We start from the raw sequence: 22,460 nt of genomic DNA, 5'->3' as shown, positions 1-22,460 counted from the left end.
ACGAGAAGTGTGAACAGAAGAGAACGAAAAAGAAGAAGAAGAAGAAGAAGAAGAGGGAAAAAACAGACGAAGTGGAGAAAATGTCTAACACGCACTTGGCATTTACAAATACATGAAGCGAAGAAGCCATAACGGTCACATGGAAACAAACAGTCGTCTATTCACAGACCGTACCATCGTCGTTCGTTAGAGTATACGAATTCGATAGAAAGAGAGCTCTCGATAAAACGGCTACAACACCAACAGAATGTATATGCTTGCACACACAAACATTCGGTTTTATATTTGTCAAAGCAATACCAACACACAGCAGCTGCTGCTTCTGCTTTTGCAGCAGCAACACACTTCGTGTGTATGTTGTTTTTTTCCCTCTTTTGACAATATACATTATACACATGGACATGCACAACTGAACTGCCATTTAAGTAAGTGAGAGTGTGTATCGAAGATGAACACACAACAAGTCGCTAAAGGTTTTTAGGCGGAAAAGAGAAGAGTGAATCCGAAGAGTACTAGGAAAAGAATATACATACAATTTTTTTTCTGTTGTTTCTCTCTTGTATCGCGCGCGTATTTGACATACGAACGTGAAAAGAGAGGTTGTTGTGTGTTGAGTGAAGCACACACAGAGTGTGTTCAGGAGAGACAGTGACTGAGTGAGAAAGAGAGCGCGCGCGAGAGAGACTAGCAAAGAGTAGAAGCAAATGAAGAGAAGAAGGAAAAAAAACACGCAAAATGTAGATATATTTCAATGTAGTTCCGAAAGGGATTGAATGAAAGTGCATTCGTTGTGCGAATTGTGGTGTTCATGTGTTTATGTGGCTTAGAATTTCAAATTCTAAAAAGATGTGACATGTCACCACATCAATAACAAAAAACCAATTCGCTACACAAATTTTGTTACATTCACGGTAAATCATTACGGTTTTTGTATTATTATTTTTCTCTCTCACGCTGCAAAACACTTCCAATTCGAAATGCCAACCAAACAATCAAAACAATCGAATGCAAACTAGAAACACACAACCGAAGAAGAAGCAAGAGAAAAAAAAACGAGGCAAATTCACACAAACTCGGAATTAAAGAGAGAAAAAAACAACTATACGTAAGAAACGAAGTGGAAAAATGAAATGAGAAAAGAAAATATTGAATAATTTTGTGTATTGATAACTATAAACCAAACAAATTCTTGTGTGTAATTGTATAATCGAAAATAGATTTTCTGTTGTTGTTGCTGTTGTTAGAAGAAAAAAAAACCAAAAATTCTCTTTCTTTCGTACAAAAAAGAAAAGATTCTGTGTTGTGGATTTGAAATGCTTGCGTGTAAATCACATCCGTGAAAAAAAAACAAACGCAGCCTATAGCTGCCCATCGAAAGAGATACAGAGAATACAAAACACGAAGAAAAAAACGTAAATAAAAGAAAAAGAAAAAGAAGAAGAAAAGAAAATAGCCAAACAACTAAACCCAGCATAGTTTAACGAAAAGTGAAAAAAATTGATTGATAATCATCACCGCCAGCAAAAAGAAGAAGAGAATTAAAGTCAATTATCCAATAACAGTGAGAAATCGGCCAAATCAAATGGCAACAAAAGAACTAGGTGAAAATGTGAAAATCAACATCATCAACGTAAACGAACCAAAGGCAACAACGTCAAAATATACAAGTCCATATCAATAACAACAACGTAGCGGATCAACAACAACACACTCGACAAAAATGTAATGCACAAAAAAACTACATTCGATTCGTCATATATATTTTTTTGTTCGTTCAGTTTTATTAAGAGTCTACAGTAGTTTTTTTTTTGCTTCCAAGTAGTCATAGCTTGTTTGGAAATCAAAATGATTGAATTTCAATTGAAATCCAAGCCAACAGTGCAAAACCATCGAAAAAAAAGAGTGTCGCTATTGCGAATCGCGAAAAAGTAATTTGGCGAATAACAGGGCGCAAAAAGCGCAATGTGAAACCGCAGTTTTGCAAGTACCATGAAGACCCATCAACAAACTGAATCACGCTCTAATTTCGAAAGGTCTTTGCATGAAAAAAAAATACGCAATCTCTGATTTGAAAATGAATTTAAAAAAAAAGTGCTACTTCGGCTGGGCCCGAATAGAAAATGCATCTTGGCCTCAAGTTCGATTTATGTGTGTGGAATGTTATATTTCGATCCATTAAACATTCGTAATGGCTCAAATTTTTCTTGTGTGGTATATTTCTCGCTTCGGTATTGATACGACGTCGACCCATCAACCGATGCACGATGCACGATGTGCGTATTCTACGCGATGAAATGAGTGTTCGTCAAAGATAGAGAGTGGTACCATTCCATTCTCATTCCAGAGAGAAAGTTCCTGCATATTTTGACTACAAAAATGATACAAAAAAAACGAACATCAAATAAAAACAGAAATCACACACAGAGAATTTATTGGCAAAACGCTCCCAGAATTGTGTGTGTGTGCGTGTACGATAATGCGTGTATTTTGTGGAGCGAACCAAGTTAATTGGGTGAATGGAGGCAATGATGAAATGTCCATTGATTTCACTTATCCAAAAAGAAAAGAAACCGTGGCTTAATTAATAACCATCGAGCACATTTTCTATCGAAAACGTCGATCTATTCTATTTGAGAAAACATTTTGAACGTCTGTGGAACACTCTCAGGTCGAACATTGTGTATGGAACACTCTTAGGCATTCAAAACATTGTTTTCTCGTCAATGTTGGCGTTGTTGTTGTTTTTTTGTGTTTAATGTTTTTTCTTGTGGAAATGGAATTCTCCAAAAACAGAAGAATTTAATCAGATGTGGAAGTGGCCGAATGTGCGCTGTGTTTCAGCTATGCATGCATTCGAACATGTTTCGAAATCTTGAATGTGTCGTGCGACTCAAAACGACATATATCGTTCATAGTTTTTTTTCTCTTCTCTCTCTTACTTCATTCGGTTGTTGCTGTTGTTTAGATGCTACGTGATGATATTCGCTCAGTGGCCACAGTAATCGCTTCATTTTACATATTCTATTTTACATAATACAAGTATTATGCATAATAGTGAAATTGACCGGCTCAAAACTTTCTGGTCATAGAACCGGCTCTCTTTCGCTCTTTCTTCGTTTTCTTCATTATATTTGAATCGCCTTCCCGAGTGTACACAATGGTCACAAGAGAAAGAAAATATGCGATCAAACTACGGCGACAAAGATATTTCAAATTAGAAGAAAAAAACAAGCGAAGAACAGTTAATCAAACAACATTATGGTTGAAGGTGATTAGTATTGATTGAACAAGATTATTTGGCTTGGATTACGTCACAAACGATAAGTTGATGATTTCCTTTGAAAGTCAGTGTATTTTATTCTTTAAATCTCTGCTCCAAACTAATTAAACTATTTTTCGCATTTCAACGAGAATTGATTTAAATCAATCCGGGTTTGCAATTTACCTTGCAGAAAAACTTTTTTTTTTGTTCGATTTCCATCAGAAATCTCCTGGCTTTTTCTATTTTTTTCGTTAGAAAAATCCGCGTTTTTCATTCAAGTTTTTGATGTAGTTGCATTTTCTTTCCCTTCTAATTTGCTATTGAGCCATTCAGTAAACATTTCAAAGGTTACAATTTGAACCAGTGTAGTAGACAGAACAATCATTAACAAAAACAACAAAATGAGCCCCGGAACAAGCACATAATCGGAAATAATACTTCACATCAATTTTCAGTTGTGATGAAAAACAAAAGTTGCACTTACGGCTCAAATGATAAAGATGCGTTTGTTCACTTCAGTTTCATCATTTGTTTTTGTTGTCGTTGTTCTTGTATTCATGTACGTGCAATTAGAGTGTGTATGCGAGACGATGATATGTTGCATGCTTTCTCTGTGCTGATTGTCATTTGCCAACTTCGTTAGATGTTTTTTTTTGTTCCCCTTGTTTGTACGGCGCGCAGCAAGTATTTTTATTTTAAATGTTTCAGTTTGCTTTGAAGATCTTTCCAAAGAATAGCATATAAAGAAAGTCAGCGAGAGAGAGAGAGGGAGATCGAGAAATTCGCATGAACACAACGCAGAAGAAGAAGAAGAAGAAGAAGAAAATAAAATCTTCGAGAAGAAGAGAAACGAAGGTTCAGTAGCCGCACAAACCAAGAACTCAAAATAGAAGAACCACATCATTTTACGATGATGTTCATCAGCGCAAATGGCATTAGTCAACGCTGCTTATTTTTTCTCCTTCTTTTTTGATAACAAAAACGTCGAATCAAGCATCGAAAACGGCTGCTTCGGCCAGAGAAAGAGAATAAAACCAAGGTTCAGTTATTAACAACTGTTTGTGTGCCGTTTTTAGTAATTGGAATTCACAATTTGATTTCTGTTGCGACTGTTCGTTCTTTGGTTGTTCTTTTTTTTTATTATTGACATACAAAATCTGGCGCTGTTGTTGTTGTTGGGTTTTTTCATTCTTTTTTTTACTTCGCTCTCTTAATATAGTCATATTAAGAATATTTATGAGACCGGCAGAAAGAGAGAGAGAGAGCGAATGTGAGCCAGTCACCGTCTCTCGATACATCATCATACCGCCGCCGACGCTGATGATGACAGAACCAATGGCATTAATACCAATCCGCTTATTCTCTGTACCATTTATGCGCATGGAATACAAACTATGATTTTATTTTACAGTTAGCCCATGTCGTTTTTTTTTCGTTTGCTTCTCTGTCACTTATTTGGTTAGGGAGATAGAGAGCATTAACAAGACTATCATCAGAATAGTGGAAAAAAGGCTACCTGACACTTGGACATAAATAGACTATATATTACCAAATTCAGGTGAAAAACGCTTTTTTTTATTCGAGCTGTGCTGTTTTTGTGTCAAATCACACCGAAAAAACATTTGAATTGTGCGCAGTGAACTTGGCTCAAAAATTCCAAACTGACGATTTCAAACGTCTCACTTCAAGTTAAAATAGCGATCACTTCAGCTGTTCAAGTCAAAATTAACTCAACACATAGCAACTAAGCACAACGTTCAACCGACATTCTCATTGAGCTGATGCTTCTTCGCTTCTTTTTTCCCGGTGATTTAGTGTGAATCCATCCGGACTTAAACATTCAAAACTGCGAACAAAAACAAGGAATATGAATTATTATTTTACGGCAAGTGAATTTTTCTGCTGTTTTTTCTTGTGTTTTACAAGAGGAACCAAAGCCACACGTGTTGTGTTCTACATGACAACTGCATTGTTATGCTGTATGCTACTTGAAATGCATGCCAACAACATATCAATGGAACATCTTGCTGTCTGTGCCTTTAAGCTGACTAACTAGAATTATTTCCTCTCTTTCTCGCTCACATTTTTTTTCTTCGTGCTCTCTCTCTCTCTCTCTCTCTCTCTCTCTCTCTGATGTAAAAGATGTTTTCTTCTTCGAACAGGAGAAGAGCCCTAATTGCAATGGAGTTCAGTTAGTGTGAGTCGCCACACTGCCATCATAGACGCTGAACTACTGATGGGTGATTTGTTATAATGGCATTTAATGATATTAATAATCAAATTACCGACTGGGAGAGTAATGCAATAGAAACCATTTTTATCTCAATGGCGAAACAAAATTCATGGAAAAAGAAACAACTTTTTAATTAGTACAAAATTAACTTACCGTTGGCATCGATTGAATTCGAATTTCCAGCATAGAAATCAATGGAATTGAAATAAAGTGTGTCAGGGTTCTGTTCATAGTACACCCACACACACACACACAAACGCTGAAGGCACATAATTCAATTGAACTCTTTACTCCAAATATAGCTCATATATTCCATCATCTCCAATTTTGGACCATTTAGATTCGATGACATGAGATTTTTGTTTTGAAACCATTGATTTCCGATACACATTTTCTGCCTTCATAATCTATTAATTTTAGATATATACATTTATTCTAAAGACTTCCATGAATTGATCGATGAATAAATAATCGAATTTTGCAATAATTTTTTCCTCTTTCATTCGGTACACATAGGACCACAACGGATAAAAGTATGGATGAAGAGAAAATGGTGGCGCGAGCCAATGAGGAGCGTGCCAAGCTATTTCAACGTTATGATCATGGCCGCGAACCAGGTGCCGAAATCGATGCATGGGAAGATCCCGGCTTTGAAATTTATCATCAAACCGATCGATATGGATTCATACACGATAAACGATTGCCACAGAAAACCGATCCTAACGAAGCAAAAGCACGTGATATCGAAATGGAACGCGTAAAAAAGTGGCTCAAAATGGTCAAACAATGGAATAGTAAGAAAACAGCCGAACAATTGCATCGACGAATTTACAAAGGCATTCCAGATAAACTACGGACAATGGTGAGTGTGTGTGTGTGTGTTTGGGATTTACATTTTTCTACTGCAAATCAATTGTATACTTTGTTATGATCAATTTGTGTGACCCTGCAGATATGGCTGAAACTGTTGAATATCGAACAAACAATGCAAGAAAATAAGAATGTATACCAGAGAATGTTGAAGGTGGCTCGTCAATGGAGCACCGAAGCTCGCCAAATCGATTCGGATGTAAATCGACAGTTTCGCGATCATTTCATCTATCGCGAACGTTATGGAATCAAGCAGAAAAGTTTATTCAACGTTCTCACCGCATACAGCATGTACAACATGGAGGTTGGTTCAATTTTTAAATCAAAACATTCGATCGAATGGCCGATTTTAAGCGAAAGTGCTTGAGAATTTCTTGAAATTATTCCAAAAATGAGATTTTTAGAAGCAATTGACAGAGACAATTCTAATTAGCAATTATTACACATTCTCTACACAGGTTGGGTACTGTCAAGGCATGTCGGGTGTGGCTGGTGTCTTATTGATGTATATGAATGAAGAAGAAGCATTTTGGGCGCTTAGCACGCTGTTATCACACGAAAAATATGCCATGCATGGCCTTTACATCGAAGGTTTTCCAAAACTAACACGATTCCTCAATCATCACGATAAAATCATTACGAAATTCCTGCCAAAGCTGAAAAAGCACTTTGATCAATACAATTTGGACTCGATACTCTATTCGTTAAAATGGTTCTTTGTGATTTTCATCGAACGAATACCATTTAGTTTATGCTTGCGGGTGTGGGACATTTATTTATTAGATGGTGAACGTGTGGTCACTGCCATGGCATACACAATCCTACGAATGCACAAGAATAAAATTCTCAAATTGAAAGATATGGATCTTATTGTACAGTATCTCCAGGTAAATGACTGTCCGTTTTTTTTTTCAAATTTCGAAGTAGATTATTCATTTTCTGGAAAACACATTCTCATATTTTTTTTAAAGCAAGACTTTGAATCTAAACTATTTTAATTTACCGATTTTAGACGAAATTGCACACTGATTTCGGTTACGATGATGACTATGTGATCAAAATGTTGGAGCAATCAATGGACGAGTTGAAACGGGCAAAGATGGATTTGCCACCGCCACCAGCACCCAATGAACTACCACAAAAACCATTTGGCGAATTCCAAGAGCAACATTTCGAGGCAAAGGTACAACAACCGAATTTTTCGAAAGAACGTTTCAACAGAATTCGAATCGATTGTTCAAATTTTAATTTTTTTTTCATTCGTTCAATGAGTTTTCTAATTGAATCAATTTGTTTACAGTCTGGCATTCGAAAACCACTGTTCACAACTTCGGAGAAAGAAGTGTTGCAAACGGTAATTTTGAAGCGCGAACAAATGGCACAAGACGCAGCCGAAACACAGCTAACAATGAACGGTTCAAATGGTCACTTAAATACCGGTACGTTGTTGTTGTTGTTGTTGTTGTTTTGTTGATTTTTCAAGACAAAATAAAACAATTTTCATTGCACCCAGTCATGCACATTTTGTACGTCTTTTTCACACTAACCAATCATGTTTTTGTTTTACATCCTTCTGAACTCACAATTTACATTTTCGGTGTAGTTTTTTTTTTGAATATTTGCACAACTTTGACGTCACATTTACGATTTGTTTGGCACGTAGTATGCGTTACCACTAGATTTTTTCTTTTTTCTACTTTGAAATAGTATTCCTTTCATTTCTATGGAGTTTATGACTCAACTAACATTTTTTAAAACATAATAATAATCGAGGGGCTAATGTGTCATGTGAGTCTCACGTGTCATTACGAAGAATGTAGGAAACTATGTGAGTCTTTCATATGAGTTTGCGAATCACTATTTTTCCGAAAAAAAAAATCGACTGACTTGCGTTAATTCGTAGATTTGTTATGAATACTCTGTACTTTCAGTGGTAGGACTCAAGAGTCAATTTGTATGAATTAGTGCAAGTCAGTACTGACTTGCGATGACAAATAAGCCGCTCGGTAAAAATCTAATTCCTACTCTAGAACAGCGCCGTAGCCAGAAAAAAAAATTGGAGGGTGCAAAATCGAATTTTTTCTTTTGTTGCACCTTTGAAACCCGATTTTGCACCCGAACTTGTTGCACCTTTGAAATTTTTGGAGGGTGCAATGCACCCATTGCGCCGGCCTGGCTACGGCGCTGCTCTAGAATGTTGACCTTTGCGGAAAAAAACCGTTGAAAATTTGCTAAATTTTTCAAAATCACCTATTCTTAAAGCAAACACCTCAAATGCAAATCAAAATTGAGCAAATATCCATTGAACGGTGATGATATGTTTAATATGTAATTCTTTGTCTCTCTCTCTTTTTTAACCTCATTTTTTTTTAAATGTACAGGTAAATCCACTTTATCTTCCGACATAAATAGTGATTTTGTTTATTGTGACGTAGATAGTATGTGTAGATATGAAAGTGCTAGCACATACTCGTATGCAACATCTTTGGCGAGTTCAATTGATTGTAACAGTTTGAAGTTTGAAAGTACACATTTGTAAATAATATTCGATATAGAAAGTAGAAAAAATGGCCAAACTACTAAACAAACAAAAAAAAAAACAATCTGTGTAAGCTGTATGGGCAAAATGGAATTGGTAATTCGTTTAATTTGGTGTTTGGTAGTTTTCTTCATCTGTAAGAGCAATTATAATTTTTATCGAATAATTATATAGATATCTTATCATTAAGTAATCATTTTCGAATATTTGATCATTATTCAATCTCAATTACGATAAGAAAAAAATTATTGCTTTTTTATTATGTTCTAATTGGCGAGCCAAGTTAAATGGTCATTAAAATAAAATTGGTAGTTTATGTGTAAAAAGCCCACAATTTCCCGCTTAGATTAAGTCAATAGGTACTTTCAAGAAAAATCATACATTAGTAGCTGATGCAAAAGCTAAATTACACTCATACATCATAGAGCTCAAATCATTGTGAATGCAAATACTCAATGTCATTTCAATGCAATGTTACAGAATCAAAAACAACAAATTGTGTAGCAATTCATATGTGCTATAGCATTTCATTTTCTTGCTGCAGCATTTATTTTCGCTCACATATTCAGCTGTTCTTTTCTATCTCGACACCATACCAACAAGAAAAAAAGGAGTTTGAAACGAAAAAAAAACACTGTCATAAACTACCAAGGAACAAAACAAAAGTCATGAATTGAATTTTTTTTATTCAAATTCCCGATCCAAAATTAAAAATCTCAAATTGAAGAATAAAAATCAGAAAATCTCGATTAAAAAAAATCCCTCAAAAATAAAAAAATATACTAATAAATGTCTAAGTGGAAAGTTTGTGGCACATTCCTTTCGATTCTCTTTTTCTTTCACCACCGCTCGTAAAACATTTTAGACAAAAAAATGTCATTTCAACTGGTTGGTACGATCTAAAAATCAAAATTCTAATCTTTTTTCCTTAGTGCTGCCCCGACTATCCATTTGAAAAAGCTAATGATTAAAAAATGGTGAAAAAAAAAACTCAAAGTCACAATACTAACAAAACCAAATGATAAAAACAGAAGCAGTTATTTTTTTAAGTCACATATATTGAACGACGATTAGTCAGATTTTTTCATGCGGAAAAAAAACAAAACGAAAACCCAAATGTAACCGATTTGTGTTCAGAAAATATATAAAAATCTTGATTAAAAGAAACCCTATCAAAATAACAGTTTATTGTCGGGAATTGTGTGAGTGTTACAGTACCTTTATATTAGACACAAGGATTTTTTTTAGTGAATCAGAGGAATCAAGTAATTCGGGGTTTGCATGTTCCTCTCTCAGTGTGTGTCTCACTATCTGAAATCTGTTTGCATGGTCTGATATCTCTGAACACACGGGTGGGTTTACAGTAAATTTGTATTATTTTCTGCATGACATGTTAACAATTTGCACCGAGTATATTAGTTGAAAACACAACAAAGCACTTAATTTATTTTGTACATTTGTCAGAGAGGTCGTTTTTGATTAATTGTTGATGAAATCGGATTTAGGTATAAATGTTCCGGAATCGGAGGATGGTGGATCGTTGCTAGGAAGCAGTCGCAAATCATTGGCCGATACATCAGTTACATCGACGGCTGATTTGAGTTTATTCTCCGGCGGGCAACGATCTCAGGCATTTGATATATGTGTGGATGACAATCGAAGCCTTAGTGAAGATGATGCAGAAAATCAAAGTAGTTCGGGGTAAGTTGAAACATCTCCAACAAATTTTATTGATGGTCTAATCTTTGAAAAAACATTGATAAAATTTTCAAAATTTTCTCTTCGAACTTTTAATGAATTTTCTTCTCTTTCGTCATTTCAGGTCGGCTTTTTGTTCGCTCAGTGTCGTTGGACGTACAACAATGGTAACACCAACACCGCGAACAATATCACCGCAAGACATTGTTCGAATATACGTGCCACCAGCACCGCCCGACGAGCAAAAGCATTATCAAAATGTACCGAAGCTCAAAACGTCGCCAAGCACCAAAGATTCAAAGCCAAATATATCTGTATCTGAAGCAAATAATATTCAAAAACATCCAAATAACAATAATAAACTCATAAGTAGCAATGGAAATGTGAGCGCAAGTCCGGAGAAAACGTCATCGGCGCCGAGTCAAATGGCAATGCCATCAGCATCGTCAATGGCGGCATGGTCGTTAAAACCGCTAACGGGCCTGTCAAACGAGAGCAATAAAAATTCAATTATCTATGGATCGGACGATTTGACGCCAGTACATTGTGCATTTAATCAGTCGGACGATGATTTGGCGAAAAGTTTTGCGGACGCATCACTCAGCACGACCAGTAACAGTCTTGGTTACATTGGCATCGGTGGCGCAGGTGCATCGTCATCATCACGACGTGGTAGTCTCAGTCGAAAATCACCGTCAACCGTTTTCGAATCGAATATGATAATGGAATGTACACATATGATCAAGCGACGGCTATCGAGCCAATCAAATTCGTCAATAAATTTCGAAATCAGAGACAAATCGAGTGCAGCAAATAGTGAAAATATCGGCAACAGTTCACTGTCACTACGATTAAATTCGAATGGTGAAAAGAAAATGACATCGTTCGAACAATTGGCCCGATACAAGGGCAGTACATCCGATGAAAAATTAAACGATGAAATCGATAAATACTCGCCGGACGATGAAGAAAACTATTCGTATTCGTATTATAAATACAAATCGGCTGAGTCAAGACAACGCAAAAGTCCGACAACATCGGTGGAAAGTAGCAAGAGATTCGTCAGCGAAAGTAATGTGCAGTATGAATCAATATCGATGCGTCAATCGTCCAGAGAGATTGAATATCAACCGTTGAACAAACGTCGTCCGAACAGCAGTGGTAACGAAACTAGTCTATTCCAATACGAAACATTTTCGGTGGCACCGGCAGCCAATTCCACGGCTATACCACCATCATCCAATACCACCATCGCATCATCACACAAAACCACATCGATCAAAGAATACAAGCGATTCTATGGTACCAGCAACGAAGACACATGTGATGAAGAGCTTAAAAAATCATCTGACGAATCGCACACATCTAGTCCAAATAGTAAATCCGTTTTAAATTCGCCAGACACAATTCCATTGTTACAGTCGTCGCCACCATCATACATTCCAAAGTTAAAGCTAAAATCACCGGTGTCATCGACGATGCACTCTGTTTACAGCGATATTGGATCACCGCAACTAGAATCACCGGTTAAACCGTCACGCATCCCCGTTATGCATCTGAATGAACGGAAAAATAGCAACACAAAAATTATGACATCACCAACGACACACGTGTCGTCCAATTCAAGCGAACTCAACCGTGTATTGCCACCAATTGAAACAGTTAGCAGCAGCAGTAGCAGTAACAATAGTTTGAGCAGTCGAAAATTGCAAAAAACACCAACGTCACCAAATGGACAACCAACCATTGGGTTTGCCATCGCTAATCGACCCATGAAATTACAATCGAAAAATGGCACTACACTCGCTGACTCGAATACCATTCGTATCAAAGTCAATCAAAATGATAAACAATAAACACGGCAAACACAAATCAGTCAATTCTTTTCTCGGATTTCTCCAATTCACAACTATTTCGTACATGTGTCTGAGTGTGTGTGTGTGTGTTTTAGTAAGAATGTTCTGAAATACTCATAAACGCTCTCGACGCTCCTATCTTTCGATCAACACAATGAATCGCATCTATCGAACAGAATGGAATCTTCGACAAGGCTCGAATTTATTTGTATATTTTTTTTCTCGTTGAACTTAGTTCAAGCATATTTTGAGACTTCTATTTTTGAACATGCATTTTGATGTGTTTGCATTTTGAAATGCACTTGAAACAGAGAAATACCTCTAACTGAACTGTAGACGGTAGCAAAATGAAAAAGAGTTCATTCACGAATTTGGGTTGCATCGAAAGTTATCATTATTAGCAACGAATCAAACGCTTGTCTCGAATTTTATTTTTTTTATGATCCTGAGAAAGAGAGAGAGAGAGAGAGAGAGAGAGAGAGAGAGAAAGAGAGAGAAAAATCTTAAATAAATCGACATCAGACGATAAATATATATTTTTTCCCTCATGCATTTTTGTTATACAATTACAGTCAAGTGACACTTTCTGATCGCCTCCGATCATAATCCCACAAAACAGTCACATCAGCCTTAAATCATTATCTTTACTATGGAATAGTCACTTGTAGAAATGATCAAAATGTTTGAAGCGTATTGAATACACTGAACTATATATCTATGTATAGTAATTGCTGTGGTAATCAGTTACTGTCCCAGTTCACATTATGAAATTGCAAAAGATTCATATTTATTGAATAAATGCATTTAGTTAATTCAATCCTTCTTTTTGTCTTTGGCCCAGAGGCTTAGACTATGAAGATTCTCTTCGTGCTCCCACGCCGTTCTGTGGTTGAAACCGATGGTCAGTTCGACATACTTTCATTTAATACATGTGAATTGTAATTAGTTAAATTGGATTCGTTTCGGTTGCCGTCAAAAAACAAAAAGAGGTCGCGTTGATGATGAAAAACCAATATAGATAAGAATTTTTTTCTGGGCAGTTTCATTTTCAACTCTTTTCACACCCTCAAAGTGCTGGATAAAAACCGCAACAAATTACAAAGAAAATAGCACTTGAGGAAAATAAAATCTTAAATTATGGCTATCGAACGAAAGAAGCAAAAAAGTTTCCAAAAAAAGGATGAAAAAGATATTATTTTCAAAATAAAATGGAACGAATGTTGCGTCGACTTGTCAATGTAAATAAATTTGATGTAGAAATTCAAGAACAAAAATTGGTGTTAAAGCAACAATTCTTCCAACACTAAGAACAACAAACTTATGGCTTAAGATAGTTGAATTCACTAAACAAGAAAAATTAACTGACTAAGAAAAATCTGATACGAATCTCATTTCGTTTTAAAGCGGAAGAAAAAAAAACTATGTTGTTGTACATGTGGATCCGAATTGCTGAAATTAGTTGTAGTCGCTGTGTATTCTATTGATGAAGAAAAAGAAGAAGAGGGGAAAACCTCAAGAAAATGCTTAAAAAATAAAATTCAAAAATTCTATCTAAAATTGATTGAATTTAGTCAATGTGTTCGCTTTGAAACGTAACAAAAACCAGAAAGTGTCACGTAAACAAAGGAACGAACATTTCAACAATTATTGGTAATGAAAAAAAAAAAACAAAAGAAAATTTGATTGAAAGCAATATTATACGAAAAACCTGCATTTCTAAACGGAATTGCCAAGAATACGAAGAACTAAGAATCCTCGCCGTTTCTTTTTTTCCCTAATAACTTTTTTTTCTGATCTTGACCCATATTCATTTGTGGATGTTATTTTACTTTAAGTGTTATTGAAGTGATCAATGCTTAGCAATGCAAAAAAGTGTATTTTTTCTGATCAGGAATGTCATGCATTTTATAGAGCTCTTGATTTAATCAGCCTGTTGAATTCAATTTTCAGTTGAATTTGTAATGCACAATGCGCGATCACTCGTTTTCCCACAAAAGTGTTGACTTTTGGTATTTATCTGTCAGTATTTATGCATTTTTGTCAATTTTCCAGTCCTCTGTGTGTGCAACAGGGACGTATTTATTTCTCTTTTTTTCTGAATTAGCGCGATAGAGCTAATGAGGTACATAAAACAAATAGCATGTTGCAATTTACTTTTGAAATGTACCTCACATTAGTTCAAATGAAAGCCGTCATGTAATCATACGAACAGCGCTCAAATCGTTTTGTAGAATTTTCATACAAAATGACAGTGAGGCACTTTTGCAACATGCTATTTATTATAATTCTTTAAGCACTTGAAAGGAATTACAGAGGTAACAAAACACAACAACAGAAGAAAAAAAATGAAAATTTATCAATTAGCAAGTTTAAAAAACAAATTTCAAATTGATTAATCAAATCAAGGAAAAAAAAGATTATGAAGAGACACAAATTATGAACAGATCTGAACAAATTTTGAATTATATTGATATTATGGAAAAGTTTATCGAACGATAAGAATGAATGGAATTAAATTGCATATTTTTTTTTCTTGACAGAGTATTTATCTAGTTGGAAATATTCAAATATTAAGAAATAAATTAATTTAAAAATGACTACAGAAAACAATTGATTTTGAACAGAAAAAATTGGAGACGTGTTTTATTTTCCATCTTTGGTTTGTTTTGAATGTTTTTCTAGATACAGATAATACAGATATCATCCGATGTTAGATTCTTTTGGTGTTTTTCTTGAAGCCAAACATTCCAAAGAAACTCAATTGGGCTCAGCTCAATTATGGGTAAGTACATAGGTAAGAGAATTCAGTGCAGAGAGCACTGAAACATACACATTCATGGACAAAGATCCGATTACAATTTGTGTCATAAATTTATCATCTCACATGAATTTACATGGTTCGATAGTCACAAAACCAAAATGTACCAAACAGCCAACTATTTGTAAATAGCTCAGCTCAATATGCAGCCATACGGAATGTCTGTATTCAAGTACTGCGACTGGATTAAGAAGCATCTGATAGAAAGTAAAAGTGGCAACAATGACAACAATGGCAAAAGTGCCTTAACATGCAGCATCTCCATCATTATTTTGGCAGCAGTTTCAATGATAAATCGCATCCTAACATTTAGACTTCAAATCATCCTAACGGCTCATTACGGATCCTCCTTTAAAATTTACAAATCGCCAATAAAAATGACAAAACGGCAATAAAATTGACAAAAAAATTCAACAAAATTGACAACAAATCGAAATAAATGTAACAAAACAAACAATAAAATTAACATTACGTTCAATGAAATTGCCAGATTGAGAAAATAATTTTGACAATATAGGCAATAGAATTGTCAAATTAGAAAATAAATCTGACGAAATGGTTATAAAATTGACATTTTTTGCAATAAATTTGACGTAAATTTATCTATTTGGTGCTTGCTATTGTCAAATTTATTGCAAAAAATGTCAATTTTATAACCATTTCGTCAGATTTATTTTCTAATTTGACAATTCTATTGCCTATATTGTCAAAATTATTTTCTCAATCTGGCAATTTCATTGAACGTAATGTTAATTTTATTGTTTGTTTTGTTACATTTATTTCGATTTGTTGTCAATTTTGTTGAATTTTTTTGTCAATTTTATTGCCGTTTTGTCATTTTTATTGGCGATTTGTAAATTTTAAAGGAGGTTTTGTATTTAATCCATCCTAACGTGTGCTGAACACACGCATAGCAAATTTAAATCGTATAATCTATGCTTTATTTTGCTCATGTATATAATTCTGGGGTCAACAACATCAAACATGAATACATTTGTGGTTTGAGTAAATCCATTTCGTAGATGATTTGGATGCGAAACTGATTTCTCAATCGCGATTTCCTCACCATCGAAATTTATTGATGCCCAGCCAACAAAATCTCGGCAATTTGAAGACACATTGTAGTGTGTCGCACAGGCTGCTGTTGTGAGAATGTGTATTTCTCATAGCGACAGCACATAACGGGAGAAACTCTCCCGTGTGCGGATATCTATGTAAGGGATGTCTCCATTTTGGCGTCTCGTATTTCTTCTTTTCTTCTTTTCTTCCGGCGATAATGCGTGGCTCTTGATCCACAAATACTGATCATTCATAGAGTATAACAATCACTTGTGTAAAAAGAACTAGAAATATTCCCATTGTTCCCATGTTTTAAGTCGAAATATCACTAATTTAAATTTTCATGCGTGGTTTTAAGATATTAACTGATTCAGTTTAAAATTACTACAAGTGTTTTTATGTTCTAAAAACATTACCTTGTTCCTATTTGATATTGTCTCAGACAAAAAGTTGAAGTAAATCCTCATCAAATCCGTAAAGTATACCAAGAAACAACGGTTTTTGGTCGTCTTTAATGAGGCAAACATCGACAAACAATTGTCAAACATCGACAAACAATTGTCAAACATCGAATAATATCACATTATTTAAAATATATTTAGAAATCATTTATAAAAACTTATAATATGATACATATGATAATTATTCCCTGAATAGACAATCCAGGATCAAATCCATTCCTTCGATTCGTCAATTCGTAGTTCGAATAGAAATTTATTACAAAAATGTGTTTTACAAATGTGTCTGAGCAATCAATTCCATATGCATGACACACGATGAGTGTGTAACAATTTGTTGTATACGATTCATGGCATCGATCCTTATAATAGATGCCTTCATTAAATTCGATTCGTTGGCAGTGGAGACGATATACTCCCCCATTCTGATGTGGACTCAATGGACGTTCTGGCTACGGACGAACAGTTGTCGTTTAAAATTATTTCAATGCGATCTAAACGACAGATGAAAAAAACATTGATTATAGATAGATATTGGGCAACACATTTTGCAAACACAATTAAAAAAAAACAACCCAATTGAGGAAATCGAAAACAGAAGACTAAACAAAAAAAAATCGAACTAGAAATCCGTGTTTATTTTAAATGCTCGGGTTTTTGTGAACACAAGGGAAAAAAATCGAATGCTTAAAAATTAAGTTCATTGTTGCTAACGATTAAAGTCTAAACTCAAAATTATTTTGTTAAAATGAATGTTTAAAATGTTATAAAAATAATTGTTTTTTCCCCTAAATGTAAACACTTTTTCGTGGGATTGAATTGATATTCGAACTGTGTGTCTGTTGGATGAGGCAAACAGTTGTCTAAGAGATTCGTTGTTCTTAAAAGTTTCCTAAAAAATTATGTTCCGAATGTATATTAAATGAACGTTTGTTACTTAATTTTTTTTTAATGTAATCAGTAATATAATTTATGTTGTGTATCGGGTGAGGCGAATATAAATGTTGAGTTTGTGAAGGAGTTCACGATTTGTTTTTTTCTTTTTTTCTTTTTTTCTTTTTTTCTTTTTTTCTTTCTCTCTAAAGACGGGTAACTTCGGTTGATTTATCACTTTCATCGCTGTTAATCGACTGCGAACTAACGGCTAACGATGTTGCCAAACTGGTGGCCAAACTGTTTAGACTTCGAAATGTCTTTATTGAACCGGCTATAGGTAATCACATTGGTGCGATGGAATTGTTTCAAACAAACGTAAACCCAAAAATAAAAAAAAAGAAACAGAAAACAAAAATAAGAATGAACGAAAAACATAACGCACAATTGAAAAATAAAACAAGCAAATAAAATAGAAAAAAATAAACTGGTTATAACTGCAACCGGAACTCACCGACGGTATTGTCATATGAATAATTTGAGACCATATCACTTTGAGCATTTTCCTCTTGTCTGTTGAAAAAAGAATGTGTGGTTTTGTTAATTCCCGTCATTTCTTCGTTGGAAAACATATTTCAAAACCTAGATGTCTGTGGCACACACACACACACTTACCGATGTATAACGGTTTCCGTTGTTTTTCGTTCGACATCGGTGAATTTGGTTTTTCGGCGTCCAACTTTTGTATCGAATTCGGGCTCAATGAATCGTCCAAATTCATATTTCGGTAGTTCACATTCTTGTGGCGGTGGTGGCAAGTCCATTTTATACTTTCGCAGATCGCCCATCGATTGTTCTAAAACTTTTATCACAAAATCATCATCATAACCGAAATTTTTGTGTAAATTAATCTGTAAGAATTCGGTCATTTCGTCCATATCTCTCATGTTCATTAATTTCTTTCGATGTATCCGTAAAATGGTGAACGCCATGGCAGTCACTACGCGTTCACCTTCGATCATATAAATGTCCCATATACGAAGACATAGGCTAAACGGAATCTGAAATAACAACAGAGAGAAATAGCAAAATAAGATAAAAACTGATAAGCAAAAATGGTAACACAAACAATAAATTATACAATACACAAATCCAAAAGCAACAACGAAATCACAATAAAAATTATGCATAATGATTTAATCTACGGTGATAGAATGTGCGACTAAAAAATAATTGTCAAAATGTGTGTTTGACGTTGGTCATATGACAATGCCGCCTCAACTTACCCGTTCTACGAATATCACAAAGAACCATTTGATTGAGTAGAGAATGGCGTCGAGCGAATGTTTTGAGAAGTGTTTGTGTAGCTTGGGTAGAAATTTGGATAGGATTCGATCATGATGACTGAGAAATCGTTGTAGTTTGGGAAATCCTTCGATAAATAGGCCATGCATTGCATATTTTGGATCGCACATAAAAATGCTCAATGCCCAAAAGGCTTCCTCTTCGTCCATGTACATCAGCAAAATGCCAGCAACACCGGCCATCCCTTGACAATAGCCCAGCTCCATATTGTACATACTATATGCGATGAGAACATTAAATAAACTTCGTTGCTTCGTACTGTATCGTTCGCAATAGTAAACATGTTCACGGAACTGTCGATTCACATCGAAATCGATTTGTCGTGTCTCCGTGCTGAATGTTCGTGCCAATTTCAACATTTGCTGATAGACGCCCGCATTCTTGGAAATCATCTCATCAATGTTCAAAAGACGTTTCCATGCTTCGGGTCGCAACTTGTTCGGGATGCCTTTGTAAATGCGGCGCCTTAGCTTCTCTTGTGAGCTCAATGTCACCTTGTCCCAGCGTCGCAACATATTCAGCCATTTCTTTTCACGAATCAACGATAGCTCCAAATTTCGTTCATACTGATTATTATTCACACTGTTATTATTATCGTTTGCATTTCGATCGTTCTGAATGAATCCATATCTAAAATGAGAGAATACTTTTGTTTTACTCATTTCCGTCCCTTTCAACTGATTAGATTATGGATTTCGTTACAGCCAATTTAGCTGTAATTTTGCCCATGAGACTTTATGTAAATTTATCATTTATGATGCAAACTCTTTTGACCGAAAACTCACCTATCAGCACGATGGTATACCTCGAATTTGGTTTCTTCCCATAAATTAATCAAACTATTATCCTCTCGACCTTTATCATAGCGTTCGAAAATCTCGTCTCTTTCTTCTTTGGCCCGCAATAACAATTCGTTTTCATTCATATTCATAGTGCGATGAGTCACTGATGATGTAAATAAACGCCACTCAATTCGATTCGCTTAGAAAAAAAACGATACCACAGCCTGATTTGAAGTCCCATTAAAAGTGCTCGGCACGCGAGTTAAATTCTATATGTATGTGTGTGCAACGGGGTGGATAGTCGTTAATTTATTTCATTGATATTAATTAAAATCAGAGAAGATTCTGTTCGTCGTAAATTGATTTACTGTGTTGGATATTGTGTGTCCTTCGGATTGATTTATCGCTGGAGCTGCTTGTTGATCATCAAGCTCACACATCAATCGCGACACTTTTCTCTATTTCCTGTGAAAAACACACAACAAAAGCCAATGAGTAAATGATTGCAGAAGTAAAATAGTGAATGAAGCCATTTGTTTGTTACATTAACAAAGGGTAGAATGGCAAAACAGATGATAACAACATCAAAACGTGATACAGAAAACAATGAGCAATTGAAAAGCGAACGAAAAAAAAGAGAAGATATCAATATGAAAGATAAAAATAGAAAATAATTGCGTCCGATCATTGCACCCCTCGAAGTTTGATTTCACAATTGAGACATTTGAACTTTGTAACATTTTGCAATCAAAACGGTCCTATTTTGTATAATTAATCATTTATCGCTCAATTTAACTTAAAAAAATGAAGGCGTTTCTTGTGTGGTGTTATTTTTTTGTTGTTGTTGGGAAGTACTCGTTGATTTTTTTTTAGTTGTGCGATACGCACAAAACATACAGTGCAGCCCAATATGACATTTGTCAGCTATTAAATGCACTTCGTTTGGTATGTTCCGATTTTTTTTTCGTTAGTTCAGAGCTTGTTTTCTTTTTCGGGTAAATCACGCAAATGACCAAAATATGTGACACATTTTGAAATATTCCATCAAATCACACACAGTACGCATACAAATGACAGGAAAAGAAAAACATACAAAACGAAGAGAAAATAACACTACACTTGTTTTGTCGATTGCGAAAAATACACAAATACCTCACGTATTACTTTCGTCTCGTTCGAAAAATTCGTGCATTTGAAATTGTCCAATGTACAAATATATGTCTCAAAAACACTTCAGCATACATTTATTTACCATTTCAATTGAGAAATCGCTTGATTCATCTCCGATTGATTTGTTGTTTAGTTTTTCGGTTTCGATTATCAATTGTCGTTGAACAAAATTAAAAAAAAAGAAAGAAATTAATTAGGGAAAAAAATGAAATAAGCTGATGGCTGTCCTTCTGTTCCCTCCCGTCTGTCAAACACTCGCAGAAGAAAACAAAATGAACTTGGATCAAAATAATAATTAAAATAGTTTCGTCTGTGGTAGAAACACAAGACAGAGCGAGAGTGGGAAATACAAATGAAAGAAGAAACAACTGACGTGAACGAAATGTCTTGCAGACTTTGAGTATTTGACATTAAGTACCGACATATTGCATCCAGTTGGACATTACCAACGACATCTGTATGCCACTTTCGGTGACTGCATGGATAACATCAACATTGCAGATTAACTTTCGCATTTCATGCGAAAATGCTCATGCAAACTGAAAATGTTTGCTTCGATTTTATTGAATAATTTGATTTAGAATTTGGATTTTATTCAAGTGATTTGAACGGAATTTGAAGTTGAGAAAAAATTTAGTTATGAAATTCATTGAAAATTTCAATCTCAATAATTGGAATGAAATGTTGAACCAATCCAACAAGAAAAACAATGCATTTCACACATCAGATGTGTGCTTAGTAAGCTATGCTTACTGGAAGTAAAATGGTCTTTTGAATATGTACTTAACCATCGCTGGAACTTTGGCCAGTTGTTTACTTTATTTGGACTTACTTTGAAATGGAAATATTCGCACTTTCGATTTGTTTCCATGAATGTTGGCTCAGAAACCAGTAATATCAATGTTTAAGAAATCAAAAAAAAATGAGGTACAAATTTGGAAAAGAAACAAATGGCAATTTGAAGGAAAAATTCAAACGTTTGAATTTTCATTTCCTTTCTGAACCAAGAATGAACTTGGTTTCACTATGAAATTTGTGGTCTTCTGGTGTTCACTCTATATTCTTGAATTCAACCGATTTTCAGTCAATTTCTCCCAAATAAATGGTTTAGAAATCTCTTAAATTGATTATTTGATATTTTTTTTTCAAAATATGATTTCATAAAAAATATAGTTCGAAGTCCGTTCTCAGCAAAAAAAAAACCAAATTGCCGGATGGTCATCGGGCATAGTACTTAAGACCATTTTAATTCTCAAAATACCATTGAAGTCGAATGCTGGTTCTGTGAATGGCCTGGAAGTCAAACAACGTTGACAGTCACCGACGCGCTGTTTATTTTCCAGCAACAACAACAGGCAACAACAAAACAGACAACATCCAACCGTATACATATATTCCCATATCTACAGCGTAAAGTGTAAACACAAAGAAATGTTGTTATATGCGGCGCGGCACATTGCACACACACACATATATC

The 22,460-nt window shown here is 34.9% G+C and overlaps 2 protein-coding genes across 12 annotated transcripts; one reads left to right on the top strand and one right to left on the bottom strand.

The window, feature by feature from the left end:
* Positions 1 to 316: 316 nt before the first annotated feature.
* Positions 317 to 14,015, top strand: LOC129575144 (uncharacterized). 6 transcript variants are annotated; one of them, XM_055458085.1, is made up of 9 exons: positions 317 to 425; positions 1,288 to 1,722; positions 6,012 to 6,357; positions 6,448 to 6,669; positions 6,824 to 7,252; positions 7,378 to 7,548; positions 7,666 to 7,804; positions 10,410 to 10,605; positions 10,727 to 14,015. In XM_055458085.1, coding segments are annotated over exons 2-9 (3,237 nt in total). In that variant the 5' UTR covers positions 317 to 425; positions 1,288 to 1,720; the 3' UTR covers positions 12,459 to 14,015. The 6 variants fall into 6 exon arrangements, with proteins under 6 accessions (XP_055314060.1, XP_055314059.1, XP_055314061.1 ...); XM_055458084.1 differs by having other exon boundaries at positions 348 to 911; XM_055458086.1 differs by lacking the exon at positions 317 to 425 and adding an exon at positions 426 to 509.
* A 2,900-nt stretch (positions 14,016 to 16,915) lies between these two features.
* Positions 16,916 to 21,374, bottom strand: LOC129575046 (USP6 N-terminal-like protein). Of its 6 annotated transcripts, none has more exons than XM_055457862.1 (7): positions 21,066 to 21,374; positions 20,182 to 20,278; positions 19,817 to 20,082; positions 18,953 to 19,661; positions 18,342 to 18,727; positions 18,181 to 18,239; positions 17,411 to 18,000 (listed from the first exon to the last, which is right to left on the bottom strand). In XM_055457862.1, exons 3-7 carry the CDS (start codon positions 19,960 to 19,962, stop codon positions 17,873 to 17,875), a joined length of 1,428 nt encoding a protein of 475 aa, XP_055313837.1. In that variant the 5' UTR covers positions 19,963 to 20,082; positions 20,182 to 20,278; positions 21,066 to 21,374; the 3' UTR covers positions 17,411 to 17,872. The 6 variants fall into 6 exon arrangements, with proteins under 6 accessions (XP_055313839.1, XP_055313838.1, XP_055313837.1 ...); XM_055457861.1 differs by having other exon boundaries at positions 20,966 to 21,340; XM_055457864.1 differs by lacking the exon at positions 17,411 to 18,000 and adding an exon at positions 16,916 to 17,287 and having other exon boundaries at positions 19,817 to 20,278; positions 20,966 to 21,343.
* Between the last annotated feature and the right edge of the window lie 1,086 nt (positions 21,375 to 22,460).

This window comes from Sitodiplosis mosellana, unplaced genomic scaffold (assembly GCF_009176505.1).
Source record: "Sitodiplosis mosellana isolate CC-2019 unplaced genomic scaffold, AAFC_SMos_1.0 Smas_scaffold_6166, whole genome shotgun sequence".
In the NCBI taxonomy this organism is placed as follows: domain Eukaryota; kingdom Metazoa; phylum Arthropoda; class Insecta; order Diptera; family Cecidomyiidae; genus Sitodiplosis; species Sitodiplosis mosellana.
This window is presented reverse-complemented; position numbering and strand designations above follow the sequence as displayed.

What these genes read in the sequence shown, in the direction of transcription:
- LOC129575144 (XM_055458085.1), top strand. An exon ending in CAGATAAACTACGGACAATG is followed by an intron (nt 6,358 to 6,447) that starts GTGAGTGTGTGT and finishes GTGACCCTGCAG; the next exon opens with ATATGGCTGAAACTGTTGAA. An exon ending in GAAAATCAAAGTAGTTCGGG is followed by an intron (nt 10,606 to 10,726) that starts GTAAGTTGAAAC and finishes TCGTCATTTCAG; the next exon opens with GTCGGCTTTTTGTTCGCTCA.
- LOC129575046 (XM_055457862.1), bottom strand. Translation starts at nt 19,962, where the DNA reads ATGAATATGAATGAAAACGAATTGTTATTGCGGGCCAAAGAAGAAAGA. An exon ending in GTATACCATCGTGCTGATAG is followed by an intron (nt 19,662 to 19,816) that starts GTGAGTTTTCGG and finishes CTCTCATTTTAG; the next exon opens with ATATGGATTCATTCAGAACG. An exon ending in TTCATATGACAATACCGTCG is followed by an intron (nt 18,001 to 18,180) that starts GTGAGTTCCGGT and finishes GATTACCTATAG; the next exon opens with CCGGTTCAATAAAGACATTT.